We start from the raw sequence: 12,986 nt of genomic DNA on the forward strand, positions 1-12,986 counted from the left end.
GGGGGATGGGAAGATGTTCCATCTTCACAAAAGCAAATATGAACCCCAAACATAAAAAGTCCATTGTAATAAAATTCAGATTCGCATAAAGCTTGTAAATGAAGCTGTTGGGCTAAATCAGCTCAAAGATACTCTTAACATGGTGTGATATTGTCCGTTTTGGGTCAAACCAGTTTTCTTCAAAAGGCCTCCCACCGTTAAGAGATCGCACATATTATATATGTAGTTTTCCAATCTTTTCAGCTATCAATGTGGAGACTTTGTTCGCACACGCAACAAAAACAATTAGAATAAGAATATTTTGAAAACTGACAAAGAGAGAGGAACATTAGCTCTCAGGATTAAGTCCTAGAATGTGTCAATCACAACCATAATGAACATAAAAACGATACTGATTTTGTAGCTCCCAGTGTTTGAATTACACAACACTAAACGAAACGAAATGTTTAAAAACTCACATCGAGACAATGGTGTTGAAACTCTATAAACATTACTGTTCTCAGAATCCAAAATGAGAACTTCTCCAGTTGAAGAAACTTCCACTGAATAAGGTTCAATACCCATCTTGCTTCCATCAAACACAGTTTCAACAACGTATCCACTCTCAAACTTAATCATTGAACGGCTAGAAACAGCTGCTTTAATCAAAACAAACAAACCCCGTCATTTCAACAAACACTCAAAAGGCACAATTCACTAACAATTGAAAAAAAAACAAAAAACAGGGGATATACACCAAATATACCTGTTTTTGTCGTCGATTTTAGTGACCACGCCCACTTAAACATCACAGACGCAACATTAGCAACAACCCCTCCAACAATCTCTGCAGAAAAACAAAAAAGATTGAAACTTTATAAAAAAAAGAAAAAGATTTGAATGAAGAAAACAGAGGATTTAGTTTAGAAATGCACTAACTTGCAGCAGGGGTTGCTGAGGCTGATGAAAATTCAATCAATAGAAGAAAGACAACAAGAAATAAGACTACCCAATTCCTTTTCATGATTCTTGCAAGTTAGTATCCAAGATTACAACTTTGAACAATGTTAATACAAGGTAAGACAAAAAGCTCACATTGTTGTTAATTTAGTGAAAGAAACAGAGCAGACAAATATACAGAGAAACAGAGCAAAAAGCTAGTAGTATTATTATATTAAGGATACTAAAAACTTGAACTCTATACAAAAATTGGTTAAAATAAAAAGTAAGAGAGGAATCAAATGCTTCTTTTACTTTTTGTTGTTAATTTTTGTTTAATAGTAAAGAGTTTGGTCAGTAAATAAGAGTGGATTTGCAGCGCATGAGTAAATTGACGGAAATAGCCTTGGGTGTTGAGGTACTGTAATCGAGAATGATAAGGTTAAACGTGACCTTTACAGTGTAGAAAGTGATGTTCCCAAGACAAATAAAAACAACAACAAAGACAGTGCAGAATATCAGAAGCATCAGACCTCATGCGTGCGTCTGCTAACTCTAATTCTTTATAAGTACTTTTTTTACTCATATTAAATACTCCTAGTATAGTTAAATTTAAAATTAATAATAAAATTTACCGCTAATTAATATTTTCTAAAGAAATATAACAAGTCAAAAGGGGTCAAATAACATAAAATGAAAGAAAACTAAAAGTATTATTAACAACAACAATAATATTTATCTAGTGTAATTCGATTGAAATGTGAAAGAATAAGGCAAAAAGATGATTTGTGATTAGATTTTTGCTGCGTTCTAATAATGACAATGTGTTAATATTATCAAATTAATTAAAAACAATTATAGGTGATGGTTTATAATTAATAATCTGAAAAATAAGTTATTTGAGATCTGGTGGGTGTGGACTGTGGGGTTCGAACCTTGAGGAACTTGCCTGAGTTCTTTTTGTTTAGTTCGAGACCTAAAAAATTGATTCATTCTTTTTGTTTAATTCGAGACTTAAAAAAAAAAAAGATGATTCATTTACCCTTTTCCCTCATCATCACGTTTTGTCAAGAAAGAATGAGTAAAAGATTCATTGCGTCTTGTGCACTCAAGTAAAAGATTCACATTCATCCCAAAATTCCATTATTTATTTATCTTTCTTAGCAGCAAAAAAAAACATTATCGCCCTATCAGAAGTAAATCTATACCGATAGCGCACACAGAGACGTAGGCCACGTAAGAGTACTTATACATAGCAAGAGAATATTAAACAACTTGTTTAACTCATATTTTATCCCTTTATTCAAACATACATGCCTCTAAAGCTCAGTATTTCCTTTTCTCGTGGTATTTATTGCCTTGCATAAAGCAAAAACTCATGTACCATTACAACATTTACAAAGCTTTTCGAATTTTAAAAAAAACATATGCTACAATTCTATCCTTTAATTAGAAAAAAAGTAAAAGCACAAATTATACATGGTAGATCATTCCAACCTCCAAAGTTGAAGCTTGAGGGAAGCTCAATGCATATGTTGGTCCACGACAATTTCTTCTTAAAAAGTCATATCCTATGTTAATCACCAGTTTTTTTATCAAACTTGAACCCCTTTTAGCTCTAACATAACAATGACCAAGTATAAATGCCATCCCTGCTTCCCTAGCTTCCATGAGTTCTTGCAACTCTTCGCGAACGCTTAAATCCATTTGTGGACTCTCTGGCACCAGAAATCTTACTCTTTTTCGTGGTACTTCTGGCGAGCTGATCTCTATCATTTCTGTATCTACATGAGTCAACCCTCCGTTGTCCTCGCATATTCTTATCCCATCAATGTGTGTTGAAGTTGTCCCAATAACCGTCAGCCTTTCATTGGCGTCTATATCTTCTACAGCTTCAAAACTCTGTCCTCGTCCCTCTGAGCGGATGAATTCAGCTATGCTACAAACTAGATCCTTTTCAAACTCTACGTCGTCCATGTGAATGTCTCGATAACCATATCGTGCTATGCATCTGTAGACACGGTACTCTTTGGGTCCGATTCTTCCAACAAGGAACCTTTCTTCAGGTCTCACGTGAGGTACTGGGACGGACTTGATGCAAAGGAAAACAAGAACCTGGTGGAAAGCAGGGAGGTTGGTGATGAAATGGGAGAAAATAGCTGGAATTCCTGTAACAAGCTCGGTGTGAATCAGACCAATGCCACGGACCCGGGTAATACCCAGGTTGGGACTCAAGGTGAGCAGCCAGTTGATGGGAATTTTGTTATCAACATCAAACTCGTACTTCTTCAGGGTTCCGTAATGCCAACTATACATGACAGCTAGAAATATAAAAGAGAGAACAATCGGTACCCAGGCACCTTCGAGGAACTTGATTAGGGAAGCTGAAAAGTAGAGGGCTTCAATGGAACCAAAGAAGAATATAAAGCAAATGGCGAACAACACGTTTTTGTGCCAACAGAGGACAATGACTAGAGACATGAAGCAGGTAGTGACCAGCATAACAGTTATAACTGCCAGACCTGCAAGAGGAAAGGTTGCACTGTAATTTCCAACAAAATTTAGTCCTACCTAGCATTCTTCTAACCTTAGCAAAACACAAGCATTCAAGAAAAGGTAAATCTGCAAATCTAATTACATGTAAGCATTGCAAACACTAAAGTAACATTGTCATTGTCTATCTATAACATTTCTATGAGGTTGAGAGTTAATTAACTTTCTCGTAGTATGTTTTAGAAACAGGCTGTCTTCTTAAATTATGTAACTTGCAACTTATCCCTGCAGTTTTCCTACTAACGTGTAACTAACCAAGTGATTCTAATGTTATAACGAACCAACAAGACCAATTTAAAATCAGAAAATAAAGGGAAGTGAATTTTCTGTTCTGTCCATGGATGTATTAAAAGAGAGTTCTGTTCCAGTCAGGAAAGAAAAGGAAGAATAAGATATGAAAACATGAAACTTAATCAGGCATTTATATAATAATGCATATTATTTAGCTGTTGATGATACCTGATGCATTGCTTATGTGTTTTGTGTCACGGAAGCCGATCGTAACTGCCAAGCATAGCACCATCAACGTCCAGTTTACCTCTGGAATGTAAATCTGCCCATGGATTTTGGATGATGTATGTACTATTTTGACCCTTGGGAAGCAACCCAAAGCAGAACATTGCTTGATTATGGAAAACGTCCCAGTGATGATGGCCTGGCTTCCAACCACTGCAGCAAGTATTGCAATAGCTAGAACAGGATAGCGTAGTTTTTCTGTGACAACGATAAACATATGAATATGTTGAGATGTTAAAAGAGATAACGATGCTGCAACTTCAAATTCATTAAGAAAAAAAAATGAAAATGTAGAGAAAAGAGGAGCAAAGTACTTACCAGGTACTGATACATAGAACCCAATGTGGTAATCACTTGCGATAACGTGATGCTTGGAAAGATACGCAGCTTGTCCCATATAAGCAAGAATTAATGATGGGTAAACAACAAAGGTAAAAGCTATCTGCAGAGAAGCAGCTCTTGTTAGGATTTTGGTTGAATTTGCAGTTGCCAACATAAAGCACTTCAACTTGGTACATCTACAAGGACCTTTATTCACATTGAACAAAACAACAGCAGAAAATCTCAATTTGACAATAAACAATTTAACACACATCAGCTCAGTATCCTCCAAAATGTGGGGTACATATTTGACAGCACTCTTCTGATGTAAAGTTCAGGAACTATGCAAAACCGTCCTGTGTCAAGACTCAAGTTAATTACCTTAATAGACAGCTGTGAGAAGTGTCCAAGATCAGCAAACATAGCCTCTGAACCTGAAAGATGGACAAGCAAAGAGAATACAAAATTAACTCAAATAACTTGAGGAATTTGACAAGCAAAGAAATTTCAAATCCCACCATAAACATCAAAACAATAGTTTCACATCAATGAATGGGCTACCTGTTATACATAACAAAATCCCACCCAGTGACATCCATCCTCCTCTTTGGGTCTTCTTCAAGAATTTGTACATGTAGTATGGAGATAATGCTTGGTAAACATGGGGGTTCCAGTGGATGATGTTGTACACCCCAATTGCGCTAATGCACAAAAGCCATGTAATCACAATCGGTGCAAATAGAAATCCTAGTCGATGTGTCCCATAATGTTGGAGAAAAAATAAGAACACAAGTATGACACAAGCAACTGGAACTTCTACATCTGCAGGATAAAAATCATTTCAGCTCATTATTCATTAGTATGATCTAGAAGATAACAATAATCAGTGACATCATTTCAGCAGACGAAACTAAAATTCATCATCTATAGAAACAAAACAAGTTTGCTTCTGACTCCCATAATTTCAAAAGTTAACTCGAGAAATTATCGAAAATCTATACTAGTTCAGTAAGCATTATAAAATAACCGTCCGTATCTGTAATTATATGATTGATTAGAACAACATTTTCAGATTATTTCTTGATACATAAATCCATAAGTTGCCAGTAGGAGTCCATCTTAGAGAACAAATATCCATATAATGGGCCACAAGCAATATTTATATGAATAATTAGATTTCTTAGCTTATTCTCCAAACAGTTGCAACAAAACTATAGATCGGTTATCACTATGCTGCCAAATGGATACATCCAACTATTTAGGTAAATATTTTCTACAGTTCCTTATCATAATCACAATCCATAATTTTAAGACATATCAGTAAATATTTTGCTGTGTTAGATTAGATATATTTTTCAGACTGGAAGTACTATGTATAAAAGCTCATAGGTGTACTTGTCCAATGCATTCCCCCATTCTATTTGCTCATTTCTCACATTCTAAATACCCGATATGCAAAATGTGACACAGACACAAAAAGAGAGGGCACTTGTCTTTAAGGAGCTCCAAGAGACATCATGCCAGTGGTATATTTTTCCCTTCTAATTCAGTGGAATACACAATTTAATCAGACTAACATACTTTATACCTATAATAGTGGTTGTACCAAACTAACTTAATCTTTTTCCACTAATTCTATTCAATTTCTGATATAACCAAACATTATCCAGCAGCCTCTTGCTTTATGAAATAAAAACTATTAGTCTCAAGTTGAATCCTCACTTTAAAAATAAGGATAACATCAATGTGGTCTACCACAGTGGGGAAAGAACCTAACTTTATTTATTTATTGATGTTGATATGACTTTGATTACCATATACATTTTTGTCTTTAATTTAGTATCAAGGGACCCACAATAATGCATCTTCATCAGATATTGGCAACCTCTCCATGTCACAAATTGCACGTCCATTAGAAAAAGTTTCCAGATAAAGAAAACCAACTTTAAATCCCCGAGTCTCGTTACATGTAACCCAGATATATCTGATTAAACTATGCACAAACCAAATTATAATAAGATAGTGGCATCAGGAAAAGCTCAAGATAATCAGATGAGATCAGCCATAAGGAATTGATCTCTATCTTAATATTCCCTCGATTTCAATATGTTTGTCTTACTTTCCATTTTAGTCCGTTTAAAAATGAATATCTCTCGATTTCATTTTTTCATATGACATGCTTAAGATCACAAGATTAAAATACATTTTGGTATAACTTACATATCTTTAGTTTAAGAACACAAGATTGAAACTCTACTTTGTTAAACTTTGTGTACCAAACAAACAAATTTTAACAAAGGGAGTAGTTCATTATGACTACTTTTAACCAGACATACATTAGACCTGAAATTATTTCCAAATATTATCTTCTACAGTTGGTCATAAACACTCCTATATCTTTTCAGTTAATCAGTTTGCTAGAGCATCAGAATATCATCTAATAAGTACTATTTTGACATAACAAGGATGAGCATCTTTTAATAATATGGAAGAAAGCTGTAAAATAAAATAGATATGACTTATGATTCTTCAATATCTTCAAAGGGATATGGGCAAGGGGGACATGAGGGAACAATAAATCTGCCAAAAGATATAGACTCACATTGGTGATGATGCTTTGCCATTGAAAGTTCTAGTCCAGAGACAGCAGAAAACACTGCAGATTCAATGCACCATAAATAAAATTAAAAAAAGGGTTAATTATCAGCAAGATCACATCTCCAATCTGGCAATAAACTAAGTCAAACAAGCATTATACACGAGGCGGATCCATAACTTAAATTTGATCGTTCAACCTACCCCTGAACTCATTGCACTTTCGCGATTACAGGTTCACAGCATGATAATTATAAAAATTTAATGATTTTTCACACACATTGAAATCTCTGATCATATATACCTGAGATTGCAGGCGTAAGGACTCCATCACCGATAACCATACAAGTACCTATCAATGCTAAAATGAGCAAAATTTTCTTCAAAAATCTGTGTTTCTCCAGAGTTGATTTCAAGCTCATCCCAATCCTATCAGCTGATAAATTTCTATCATTCTTGTACTCATACAGATCCTCATCAGCCAATTGGCCATTAGGCAAAGTGCTAACACGAGTATATCGACACAATAGGGAATACAAGGCAAAAGTCCCACCTTCACCATTGTCATCAGCTCTCAACACAATGAACACATATTTTAACAATGGAATAAGAGTTAATGTCCAAAACACAAATGATAAAACTCCAAATATCTCATCATTAGACTCAGAATGTTGAATATCCTCTGCAAAAGTGCTCTTGTATACATACAGAGGTGAAGTACTCAAATCTCCATAAACCACACCTAAACTCTGATACGCTAAAGCTATAACTGTCCTCCATGATTCTTTCTGCAACAAAATTGGATTATCAAAAATGACTCAAAATTGTCAAACATGGGCAACATAATATTGGCAAAGTTCTGACCTTTATGGGATTTCGACGGCCCCAACTTTCAATATCCATTACTGGGGTTATCAAACACTTGAAGAGAAGCTCATACTATAATCTTGAAGAAATTAATGACCCAATAAATGGCTAGTGGTTCCCTTAATTTGAAGATATTGCAAACAAAATCCAAGAATTTTATGAGTGGACTGAGCAATTGAGTGACCTACAGGAAAGAAGATCAAAGGGACAGACACAAAACACCATAAGGAAAAAAACAAAGATGATAGTATTGGGACGAGGAACAAAAAGTTGGTGGGAAATTGGAAGTAGCTGCCTTTTCTTTTTATACAAATGGAATAAATGATGACAAAATATATTAATATGACACTAATCCCCTGTAAGAAAGGGCATTATTAATATCACATAAACTCAATTATGGAATATAAAAATCTCAACTTTATATGACAAGAACCCAATATATACTTTCTAATCCTTATTAATGTGTGAGATTTGGGTTATCTACCACACCCACTTTGTTTCTTGGCTGGAGCTTCTCTAATGGAGTAGTAGAATATTTTGAGTGGGGGTAAGGGGTAGGGGCTATGAAATTGCAGAACAAGAAGGTGGGGTGAGTGAGTATTTGTCAGTGAATGAATGTATTGACTGGAGGCACCAAATTAGCTGATATTCTGACATATCGCACTGGACATTGAAAGCAACCTTCATAAGCAATATTATGTCGCCTTGTTTAATTAGCCACGAAATTAAAAAGAGTTTTTTTTTTTCTTCAAATATATGATTTAATACAAATTAGAAATATTTGTGTCTATAACTTTAAATTTTATTTTTATGTTAAAAAGGAATTATCCAGAGATAGTTATTTATTTATCAGCCTTAAATATGACAGCATTCATGTGCTATTATGGTTGGTCAAATAACTTATGGCATAGTTTAAAACTTCTACTATTTGATTGAGTAAATTGTTTTAATTACAAATGTCCTTTATTAGTCTTTATGACATTTTACTACCATTCTTATTCTTTGCTTTAGACGTTTTGAATATTATCTTTTCTATATATACTTTTCAAGTGCTCATGAAAGGAGGAGGATGTGGTTACATGCTGCTACATTAGAAAAAAAATAGTAGTAAAAACAAAGAGAGTAGATCAGACTAATAGAAAACAAAAATATACAATGAGGAAAGAGAAGTGATCGGTTATTGTCGGACCAATATGTACAAAATACAAAATATTTAACATTTCTACATTTATGAAAAATGAAATACTATAATACCAAACGAATCTCAATATTCGTGACACTTCTCTTTAAAAAAAATTGATTGAAGTAAACATTTGTTTTATAAAAATTTATATAAGGATTTTATATTAGTTTATCGTTAACACCTATGAGCTAATAAATTGTCTTCCTATATTTTTGAATTACTACATGTTTACAAGGGTTTGTTCGTAAAACTAATAATGTTGTTAATATGAGTTGTGGACATGATACACATTGTAGGATAAGATTTGAGATGATCAAATCGAATGAAGGTTAAAAGTAACGTATATATACAACGAATAATATATGATTACATAGGTTATTTATGATGTTTGGACAAGTGATATATAGGCAATCACACATAATTGTATATATGTGCCTAATATTATATTAATTAAATGTTATTAAATAAAACTTAAATAAATTGAGCTAATTTATATGTAGATCTCAATCGAGTCATTTTATATTTATTTTTTTTAAATGATGTCTCGACTGATAATCTTTGAGACTTATGTGACATGAGTACCACAAATAAAGCAAAGTTGTCATCTTATTGTGTATGTCATGGACTAACTCGGATGTTGAAATATGTGAATGCGAAGTGACCATTAAATTGGGGCAAATTTGGTTGCTTATGTAAATTGTGGACCACAACTTTTAGGATTGGAAACTTCAAGAGAGGAAATTGACAAACTAAATTGAAGAAAGAGGGCTATCAAGTAATCCTCTAAGGCCCTACCTATAAACCACCTTTAGCTTGCACTTGACTACTTATCATCCTTTCTTTTCAAAAATAAAATTAAGAATTACCAAAAAAAGGAGCTAATTTTGGAGTATAGGGCGGCTATAATATTAAATATGAAATTTAAAATTCATAAATTTCAAATTTTGACTCTATCTTGTTTTGAAGATTGAAAAGTTGGATATTAAAAATCAAGTCAAAATAACCATATTTTTTTACATTTATAAGTTTTATTTGTCAATTTTTGCGCAGACCTAATATTTTGAAATTCTCTTTTTTAAGTATTTGGACAAGCAATTTGTTTTCTCCATGATGAAGAAAAGAAAATTAAATATGTTGTTGGCTACAAAATATAAAAATAATAAAAATCAAGGGTTTACATATTTGGTAGTGTTTCACTCACCTTTTTTTTTTTCATTTATTTAACTTTTGAAAAAAGTGGTGGGGTTTTTCTTTTTAGTTCTAGTGGTGTTTCCACCTTGCTCCACAAAATTATGTAAACAAATTAGTACACCCTTCTTCCCATATTTTCTTTTTAGTTCTAGTGGTGTTTCCACCTTGCTCCACAAAATTATGTAAATCAAAGAAAAAGGATGTACCCTAAGTTTGAGATATTCAAAGTGATTTAAGAAAAAGACAAATAAAAGGTGCTCGACAAGATTTAAGGTATAAACGGCAGGGAGTCGATCGGCCATCAGCAGATTCAATATTTTAGGTTAAGTATTAATAGCATTAACTACTTTGTAAAAAATTAAAAAGTCCTCTTGTTCGTTAAAATTCTGTCTCATCTATATATTTTTTGTTTGAGAAAAAGATTTTATCATTCATATATGTCATTATTTGTTAACTTGAAAATAGTTCTGATTTTGCAAAATCATTTATTTATATGTGGTCAATTTTCACTTGGCCACAAAAAGAGAAAAGGCTCAAATATGTCTTTTTCTCAAACGAAAATGATATAGATGAATCAAACTTTTAAATGATGACATAAACAGGTCTTTTCTCAAAATTCGATGGCATATTTAAGCATATTCCCTTCAAATTATATGTACTTCTATTCTATAACCAGTGCATGTAACTTACTAAATATTTTTTTTAATTACATAAAAGCGAGTAAAAACAATGTGTTTATTCCCCTTACATATACTTGCTAGCATCTTCCCTAAAGATGTCATGTTTGTCTCTTAACAAAAGTGAGAATATTCAAGTCAATTTTTTGGCCGGCGAACTTAGGTAATTGACTAAATTTTTGAAAAAATGAAATATTTATTTTTAAAAAGTGCTTATGAATAATATTCAGAGTTGTTTTTTCAAAAGCTTAAATAGTAGTAGTAGTTTTTTTTCAAAAGTATTTTTGAAATATCAATCAAGCACAAAGTATTGTTTTATTATTGATAAAAGAAAATTTAATTAATTAATCAAACACAAATTATTATTTACTTTTAAAAAAAATATATTTTTAATTACTTTTTAAAATAAGAGATTTTCAAATTTGACGCTATAAGTTTATTAGCTAGTAGCAACTCATGATAAATTTAATGGGGTGTTCACAATTGGCATGAAACACGAAATTATTCGAACTTTGGCATAGGCATAATAAAATAAAATAATTAACTCCTCAACCAGAGTTGTGAAAGGGCGAAGAAAAAGGAGGGAAAAAAAAAGAGTTAGTGGAAACATTCAGTTGCATGACCAATCCAATCTGCAATAATGTAAATATTTTACTATTTATTTTAATATTTATATAAGAGAGTTTGAAGATGAGATCAGAGTATCAACTTATAATGCTGTTGTTTCCTCTTCCCAAAGTATGATATACTCACTCGGTCCTTTTTAGTTGTTATGTTATATTTTTTGAATGTCGATTTAACTAATTTTAAAGTATTATAAATTGCATATATATCAATATGATGAAAAATACATAGTAAAATATTAGTCAAAACATTTTACTTTATCTGTTTTTAATTACTTGTTCACTTTTGAATTGATACACATATTAAGAAAACAATAATTGACACAGTGAGTTTACCATTTATCTCTATTAATTATGAAGTAGATAAATTAAAAACTTGAGATTTTCAAAAAGTTCTATATTTTTCAAAGTAATTAATTGAAGGTATAATATGTAAAAAAAAATGTCCTTTCTTGATTTGTCAACATTGACAAGTAATCAGGGACAAGTGATTAGAGATATAGGAAGTATTATTTGACTCTAAAAAATGAAATATGACAATTAAAAGGGGATGGAGAAAGTATTGTATTATTCTTTCACCGTAATATTTTTTTTATGTATTTTAAATATTTTAAATTATTAATCAATATAATTTATAATATTTCAAAAATGATTTTATATAAATATATTTTATTTTTAAAAAATAAATAAAATTTCATATTCAAATTATTATCAAATTAAATTACTCGACTCTTAAAATTTAAATTACACATAAATAAATTGAGACAAAAAAATATTATTTTAATAAAATAATACTATTATGGTGGAATAAAGCTTACGTGGGATAGTAGCGCCATGGACGGATTAATGTAGTGCCTTCTCTGGGTACAGAATTGAAAGGTAACGTGTCCCAACTTGATTTTGTTAGTCTCAAATCAATGCAAAATAATACTATATGGGCAAAGATCCTAATTATTCGCACATTATATTTCCTAGACTCAAATATTTTTGTTTGATTTCTAAAAATAGTTATATCAAATTATTTATAATTATAAAAATTTAGAATAATATTATTATTTTTTCAATTTAATTATTTTGAATATTGCAAATACCTCAATTATAAAGCAGATGGCACATAAAAATAAAGTATAAGTATTCAATAAAGAAAACTTATACTTTATTTTAACACATAAATAAGAATAATATAATTAAAATTTATTCTAATTAATATTTTCTTACATTAATTTAAGCCGATAGGAATATATATTTGTAATAGTCAATCTTGAGAAGTTCAATTTTGGCTGCTAAAACCAATAACTTTGCTTCGATTTTTATGGAACAAATCAAGTCATCATTGGAATAAGAGTTCGAATCAAATAGAACTGAGAACTATGATATATTAAACGGGTAAATAAAGTGATTACCTAGAGTATTATTGTCATTTAATTTGCATTAAGAGTAAATAAAATATTACTATAAGAATTTTGTATATTCAAGAACGAGGCTATGATTCTACTTATTATAGAATATTTCGTCATTTGCAATCAAACAACATAGTGCATG

General features: G+C 31.6%; 2 protein-coding genes across 3 annotated transcripts in view; both read right to left on the bottom strand.

The window, feature by feature from the left end:
* The window catches only part of LOC102585981 (uncharacterized), a 4,467-nt gene extending 3,310 nt beyond the window's left edge, over window positions 1–1,157 (bottom strand). Inside the window, exons 1-3 of one of the 2 annotated variants that reach the window (XM_006338482.2) lie at window positions 919–1,157; window positions 746–826; window positions 459–635 (exon numbers count right to left, since the gene is read on the bottom strand). In XM_006338482.2, the coding sequence (XP_006338544.1) occupies window positions 459–635; window positions 746–826; window positions 919–1,003 (343 nt within the window). In that variant the 5' untranslated portion in view covers window positions 1,004–1,157. Of the gene's footprint in view, window positions 1–458; window positions 639–745; window positions 827–918 lie in introns of both variants that reach the window. The other variant, XM_006338481.2, reaches the window with a different exon arrangement.
* Window positions 1,158–2,184: 1,027 nt separating this feature from the next.
* LOC102586526 (potassium transporter 8-like) lies at window positions 2,185–8,408 on the bottom strand. The gene is made up of 8 exons (XM_006338483.2): window positions 7,768–8,408; window positions 7,208–7,691; window positions 6,911–6,964; window positions 4,870–5,130; window positions 4,690–4,742; window positions 4,306–4,429; window positions 3,931–4,185; window positions 2,185–3,440 (listed from the first exon to the last, which is right to left on the bottom strand). Exons 1-8 carry the CDS (start codon window positions 7,804–7,806, stop codon window positions 2,392–2,394), a joined length of 2,319 nt encoding a protein of 772 aa, XP_006338545.1. The 5' UTR covers window positions 7,807–8,408; the 3' UTR covers window positions 2,185–2,391.
* Between the last annotated feature and the right edge of the window lie 4,578 nt (window positions 8,409–12,986).

The sequence above is a fragment of the Solanum tuberosum genome, unplaced genomic scaffold (assembly GCF_000226075.1).
Source record: "Solanum tuberosum cultivar DM 1-3 516 R44 unplaced genomic scaffold, SolTub_3.0 scf00004, whole genome shotgun sequence".
In the NCBI taxonomy this organism is placed as follows: Eukaryota; Viridiplantae; Streptophyta; class Magnoliopsida; order Solanales; family Solanaceae; genus Solanum; species Solanum tuberosum.